This window comes from Dipodomys ordii, unplaced genomic scaffold (assembly GCF_000151885.1).
Source record: "Dipodomys ordii isolate 6190 unplaced genomic scaffold, Dord_2.0 Scaffold85, whole genome shotgun sequence".
In the NCBI taxonomy this organism is placed as follows: Eukaryota; Metazoa; Chordata; class Mammalia; order Rodentia; family Heteromyidae; genus Dipodomys; species Dipodomys ordii.
In genome coordinates this window covers 2,673,421-2,680,593 of record NW_012267301.1, presented here as the reverse complement: position 1 = coordinate 2,680,593, position 7,173 = coordinate 2,673,421, and the positions used below count along the sequence as shown (strand labels likewise).

The window sequence follows — 7,173 nt, the reverse complement described above, 5'->3', positions numbered from 1 at the left end:
CTTGAGCCACAGCACCACTTCCAGCTTTTTTGTTTTTGCTTATGTGGTGCTGAGAAATTGAACTCAGGGCCTCAGGCATGCAAGGCAAGCGCTTTACCACTGAGCCACCTTCCCAGCCCCTATGTATGTATACTTCTAATTTCAGCACTTGGGCAAGAAGATGAGTAAATAGTTTGAGGCCAACCTGTGCTACATAGCATGTCCTAGGGTAGTTCAGGCTGTATAACAAGACCCTATCTTTGAAACAAACAAAATAATTAACTGATATTTTTGCCTCCTATAATTGAGCAAATTTTATTTATTTTTCCAGAGCCTGTGGTGTTTTGTTTTGTTTTGGGCAGTACTGGAGTTTGAACTTGTGACATCATACTTGCTAGGCAGGCTCTCTACCACTCAAGCAGTGAGGCATCCTGCCAACTCTTTGTATTGGTTAATTTTGAGATAAGGTCCTGCTTTCTGCCTCACTAATCTGGACCAAGATCCTCCTACTAGTACTTTGTCCCACATAATTGGGATGACAGGTGTATGCATTCAGGTATTGATTGAGATGAACTCATAAAGAACCACAGTCCTCCAGATCTCTGCCTCCCAAATAGCCAGGATTACAGGCTTGAGCAGGGTATCCAGAATCTGTTTTTAAAAGTATTTGTAAGTTGGGCCCAGCGGTTCACACCTGTAATCCTAGCTACTCAGGAGACTAAGTTCTGAGGATCATGGTTCAAAGCCAGCCCATGTAGAAAGTCCATGAAACTTATCTCCAGTTAGCCACCAAAAAGGTGAAAGTGAATTGTGGCTAAAGTGGTAGAGTGCTAGCCTTGAGCACAAAAGCTCAAGCACCAGGAATGGCACCAAACCAAACAAATGCCATGTGATCACACTGGATGTATATTTATATCTTGTATAATCTTTTAAAATTACAAATGAAAAAAAATTTATGTTAAACTTTACAAAAACATAGAAAAAAAGGGAAGTTTCTTTCTTAAACCCTTCCTTGTTTGCATATCTGTGGGTAGCCTGTAAACCTTCTGCATCCACTGTCAAATAGCCATTCACACATGCTTGTGTTCAGACAGTATCACTCCATACTGACAGGCTACTAAATTTAATCAAAAATTTTATTTATTTATTTTGGTCATGGGGCTTGAACTCTGGGCCTGGGCGCTGTCCCTGAGCTCTTCAGCTCAAGGCTAGCACTCTACCACTTGAGCCACAGTGCCACTTCCGGTTTTCTGGTGGTTAATTGGAGATAAAGAGTCTCATGGACTTTACTGGCTTTGAACCATGATCCTCAGATCTCAGCCTCCTGAGTAGCTAGGATTACAGGCGTGAGCCATTAGTGCCCAGCTAAATGTAATCAATTTTTAAAGCTATGATAATAGAGTTGGACTTACACTTTTTTGGGGTTCTTCTTGAGAGAAATAAGTTAACATATTTATGGACAACATGTCAGTACGTCTAGCATTTTTTAGATAAGTGATCTTCCTGGGAAAAGGGAACGTGAGCAGTATACCCCAGCTGTCACAGAACAGTGTCCATCCCCAGGAAGACCTGGGGCATGCAGGATGGGGTAGCATAGGTACACAACGGATGAACTAAGTTGGCCACAAGCTGATAGTGAATAAAGCTGAGTTTAATTTTACTTTCTTATAACTTCTGACTATGTTTCAACTTTTCTGTAATTGCCAAAAGAGAAAGTTTTAAGTACCAGGAAGAGAATTAGATCATTCCATTCATTTCAGCAACATTCTCTGTAATAACAGCTTAAAAGTCTTGTCTGTCTAGGATGGAAGAGGAAGTTATCTATAATTTTGTTTAAAGCATTAATAATCTATAAATCTCTACATCTAAGTAGACCCAGACTCATGTTCAACCACCTCTTTATTAGGAAATCATCCAAAGTTATGTACTTCCATCTCCTGTATAAGTAGCAGGAAGCATTTCTCTCTTTTCCCCCATTTATCTTTGCTTTATCCTAATATACTTTAAAAAAATTTTTTTAATAAAATAAAAAAATCTTGCTAATAAAAAAGAAAAAGGAGTCACTTGATTTCCAAGCATTTTCTCTGTGGACATGGAGCTAACTGCTGTACCTTCCTGCTGAGGATTTTCAGGGCTACTGTGTACCAGCTGCTGTGGAAGGCACCCACCAGAGTTGTGTAGGGGTGGCAGGAATGTGAGCCAGTTCTTTCCCTCTAGAGGCCTCAGCATCTTACATTACCAGGCACATGGGAAGTCCCTTAAAAGGTGCAAGTGTATCTCTCATGTGACTGTGGTGGGCGTGGCTAATGTATCACAGCACTCTTTCCTGCAAGTGTGGGCTCAGCATCAGGCAACCAGTACCAATTGAATTGTTAGGTGAGGCCTGGCCTAGCTGTCCTAGATGAGAAAAACCTACCTGGTTCGTTTACCTGTATTTGTTTGTGTTTTGCAGCCCTAAGAGTAGCATCTACCAACTCTTCAATGATAGGAGTGGATTTTCCATCAAATCTGAAAGAAAAGGTCCAGGTGAGTGGGACCACTTTTCAAACTGTTGCCTGTGGGTCTGGAAGTGCCCAGTAGAGAATAATCACCTTAGATTGAGAAGGATAGGGTTGTATTTGCCCAACTGGGATTCAGAGATTGGCCAGCATGGTCTTAGTGAGTCTGTGTGCCTCTCTAGATCTCTTTCCTTTTCTGTAAGATGGGGTCCACTCGGGCTCTGTAGTGGACCACCAGACACATCCTGCACCTGGGATTTGCATTTTCATTCCTCCGTCATCCTTGCACTCCCATCTTCTGAGGAGCACATTGCTAATACCTCGTGAGTTCTAGTCAAAGGATTCAACCCCAGGTGAAGTCCAGATAGTGGAGACACTGGTAAACAAGGCACTTGGGTTTCTAAAACTCTAATGACATTTTCTTCATATCCTTTCTTTCCTTTTTTTAAACATTTTTTAAATTTTATTTTTTTGTACTAGGACTTGAACTGAGACCCTTGAGCTCTCTCTTGGCTTTTTCAAACTCATGGCTGGTGCCCTACCACTCAAACCTTCCCTCCACTTCTAGCTTTTTACTGGTTAGCTGGAGATTAAGAGTCTCAGATCTACCCGGTGAGGCTGACTTCACATCTCAATCCTCAGATCTTAACCTCCTGAGCAGCTAGGATATTGTCATGAAGCACTAGCTTCCGGCATTTAATAGCATTTTCTACGTCAGAAATTAGAGGGCTGGGAATGTGTCTCAGTGGTAGAGTGTTTGCCTTGCATGCACAAAGCCCTGGGTTCAGTTCCTCAGTATCACATAAACAGAAAAGGCTGTAAGTGGCACTGTGGCACAAGTGGTAGATTGCTAGCCTTGAGCAAAAGAAGTTCAGGGGCAGTGCCCAGGCCCTGAGTTCAAGCCCCAGGACTGGCCAAAAAAGAAACTATTAAGAAGTAGGATATTCATAAGGTTATGCATTCACCAATCAAAATATAAATTAAAAATAAGTAATAATATAGAATGGCATTTTCTAGTAATTCATAAAGTGTTACAGACATAGAAAGGTATGTGTCCCTGCAGCTTGAACATTAGCAGTAATCTAAAAGGAATTATGAAGATGAAGTGTGAGGCTCAAGGAGGCAGGTTACCCAAACACACCCAACTAGGAGTAGCCTTGTCAGGTCCACACACAGCAGGCTGAGCTTCTCAAACATCCTGCCATGCAAGATGTTCCTGGCCCTCTTTTCCATATAGGCAAAGACCAAGACTACCAGCAAGACAGTGAACTCCATGCCACATGCTGACTCGGGGAAAGCACTGATCCATCTGCTCTCTGGAAAGTCACCCAAGAAGGCTGCAGAGCCCTCAGCAAGTATCATCTTGGCCCCAGAAACTGAGGAGGAAGGCAGTGTTCAGACCCTCAGAACCACTGCCAGGCCTGGTGAGAAGCCCCCACCTCAAAGATCCAGTTGCTCAGAATTAGGGCTGGAGCCTAGACTGATATGGCTGAAGCTCTGCTTTGTTAAGCTCTGAGACACTCTGGAATCCAGAAGTTTGTCTGTATGACAGGAGGCTCCTGCACCTCGGGCCATTTCCCTTCTCCTGACTCCTGGGTCAGCTCCATGGACACTGCTGGAGCTTTTCAGAGGGGTAGCCAGAGCATGCTCTGACTCCTCTCTTTCGGGCAGGACACAAGGACTACTGTGGTGGTGCAGAGACTTAAGTGGAAAGGCCTGAATTGGTCTCCATTTTTACATAAATGACATTCTTGCCTACTTCCATGGACATAATAGCAAATGGAGATTTACAAACTATCAGGTCCTGGAGCATGTTTCTAAGGTCCTATCCTGGCCTTAAGAGGTCCTTAGAGCTGTGCAGGAAAACAGGGATAATGAAGGGCCCCCACTTGGGGCGGGGTGGGGGAGGTTGCATAGGAGACAGTAGACCTATACTCTGGACAGGAGTAGCAAGTGCTGAACTGGGCTTTCACTAGCAGCTGGCGTTACAGAGGTGCTAGGGAGGGCGGGTGGGTGGGAGAGGGTGTCCCTTAATGTCTCATGTCCACCCTTTAGGAAAGCTGTCAGTGACCCAGGCCAGCAACTCCAGCGAAGACACCACCAGTTCAAGTGATGAGACAGACGTCGAGGTAATTGCCACCCATCTTCAGGAGTTTCCTTCTCTGATCCTACAGGACACTGGTGGGGCTCAAACCTCCATGACCAAATCAGATTAGAAGTTGGAAAGGTTGTGGCTGCAGTTAGGAGGAATCTGGGGCTGCTCATGGCACACCACATAACAGAAGGCCAGGGTTATGGGAATGAGATGCCATACAGGCCTTGGAGCACAGTGAAGGGGTGAGATGGAGACAGCTTGTGTAACTAAATTTGTAAGAGAGAAAGTGGGATACAAGCAGTCGTCATGTATAGATTAGGAAGCTCCACCACCCAGCCTGGAGGGCCAATACAGGAGTTTCATTCTGAGGCTCAGAGAAGCCACTGTAGTTTCCATCTTTAAGGTGGCCTGAATTGTGTTTCAGAAAGATTGCTGGCCATGTCCGGCCTTGGAAGATGTTGTATAATAGGAATAGTGGGGCCAGCTGGGGGCTGTTGAAGTGCCTCAGCAAATGCCAGTAGCTGGGACCATTTCAAACACTGCTTTAGAAAAGGGATCAGCTAGAGTCAAAGTGGATCAGTGTGATTCCCAGGCTGCTGTCTCAACCACCCAGGGACCCTGTAAAGACTGAGCTTCCCCATCTACCACAGTCCTGGTATGGGCTGTTCCTGCCTTGCCTCTTCACTTTTGGGACCTGGATATGACCAGCATAAGGACATCCTTGGCTCTCAGCACTCCATGGCAAGGAGGAGTTTGAAGGAGGGTGAAGGACAAGAATACCTCCAGGTTCTGTGGGTCTGTCCAAGCTTGGAGGTGGATCAGGACACTGAATGACTACCTTGGAAATATCAGAATTTTAGAAGCTTCAAGAAAGTCTCGCAAAAAGAATGCAAGTGTGGGGCAGGGACTGTGGCTTAATGGTAGAGTGCTTACTTACCATGCCTGAAGCCTTGGGTTTCATTCCTCAGTACCACATAAACAGAAATAGCCAGAAGTAGTGCTACAGCTCAAGTGATAAAATGGCAAAAGCAGCTCAGGGACAGTGCCCAGTCCCTAAGTTCAAGCCCCAGGTCTGGCAAAAACAAATAAACATGCAAGTAGGCAAGCCAGGGGGAGGATTGGCCTTCAGATTCCTCCAAGATACCAGCTATTTGAAAGAGCACACATGGATACCCTCTCAGGCTAGATCCTGAGTGTGCCAGGAGGGGAACAAGTGAAATGACTAAATCTGCTCCCCAAGGCTAGTGATCAGTGGTCCATGAGAGCTGGCCTTGAGTGTTCCGTGCCATAGAAAATGGGTGTGAAGGTAATGTCTGTTTCAGGAAATGGTTTGAAGGAAAGGAGTTTTATGAACTAAAGTACTTTCACCACCTAAACCACAAAGTCTGTTCATTTCATACTTCTCTCTCCTGATGCCAGGTAAAGCCAGCTCAAGCCAAAACCTTGCCAGCCCCTACTAAAGAGTCTCCAGCAAGAAGGGCTGCCCTGAGCCTTGAAAAGGTGGGTAATGTGATGACACCCCATATCAGGGGAGCTGTCTTCACTCCAACCAGGAGGGCCACTAAACCAGAAGCAGAATCTGAGGGCAGCAAGGAATCTAAGAGTGAGGAGGAGGCCCCCACAGGGACACCCAACCAGGTAAGGGCCAGGGGGAAGGCTGCCTGTGGCCCCTGATGCTGGCAGATCCCCTGTGTGATAAACATCCTAGCCAGAGAATACCTATCCTTGAGATTGGGGCAAAGGAGCTGGGCTAGTGGACTTGTCTTTTCAGCCTACAGTGTGGCCTAGATGGCTTCTTGCAGAGGGTGAGTGCTGCATCCCACTGCACTGATGATCACTCTGTTAGCCTCAGTCTGTATTTTTGGGGGGGGTCCAGTCATGGGGCCTGAACTCTGGGCCTGGGTGCTGTCCGTCAGCTCTTCAGCTCAAGGCTAGCGCTCTACCACTTGAGCCACAACGCCACTTCCGGCTTTTTTCTTTTTGCTTATGTGGTGCTGAGGAATTGACCCCAGGGCCTCAGGCATGCAAGGCAAGCACTCTGCCACTGAGCCACCTTCCCAGCCCGCCTCAGTCTGCATTTCTATTAAACAGTCCTGCACCCAGCCAGTTCTGCTGTGAAGATGATTGAACTTTTAGTTTGGTTGGTTTTTGAAACAAGCTCTCTCTATAGCTCAAGATCCTCCTGTCACTTTCTCTTAAGTGCTAGGATAACTGGTATCCTTTAATCCTCCTGCTGAGACTCAAAGTTTTGTGGGGGGGTTTTTTTGTTTTTGTTTTGTCAGTCATGAGGCTTGAACTCTGGGCTTGAACATTGTCCCTCAGCTCTTCAGCTCAAGGCTAGCTCTCTACCACTTGAGCCACAGTGCCACTTCCAGTTTTCTGATTGGTTTATTGGAGATAAGAATCTCACGGACAGGCTGGGAAGGTGGCTCAGTGGTAGAGCGCTTGCCTTTCATGCATGAGGCCCTGGGTTCGATTCCTCAGCACCACAAAAAAGCCGGAAGTGGCTCTGTGGTTCAGGTGATAGAGTGCCAGCCTTGAGCTGAAGAGCTGAGGGACAGAGTTCAGGCCCCACAACTAGACCCCCCCCCAAAAAAAAAA

The 7,173-nt window shown here is 46.0% G+C and overlaps 1 protein-coding gene across 2 annotated transcripts in view; it reads left to right on the top strand.

The window, feature by feature from the left end:
- The first annotated feature begins 2,437 nt into the window (after positions 1-2,437).
- The window catches only part of Tcof1 (Treacher Collins-Franceschetti syndrome 1), a 31,446-nt gene continuing 26,710 nt past the window's right edge, over positions 2,438-7,173 (top strand). For both annotated transcript variants that reach the window (XM_013025576.1, XM_013025577.1), the window contains exons 1-4: positions 2,438-2,505; positions 3,715-3,901; positions 4,533-4,606; positions 5,992-6,072. In XM_013025576.1, the coding sequence (XP_012881030.1) occupies positions 2,461-2,505; positions 3,715-3,901; positions 4,533-4,606; positions 5,992-6,072 (387 nt within the window). In that variant the 5' untranslated portion in view covers positions 2,438-2,460. The remainder of the gene's footprint in view (positions 2,506-3,714; positions 3,902-4,532; positions 4,607-5,991; positions 6,073-7,173) is intronic.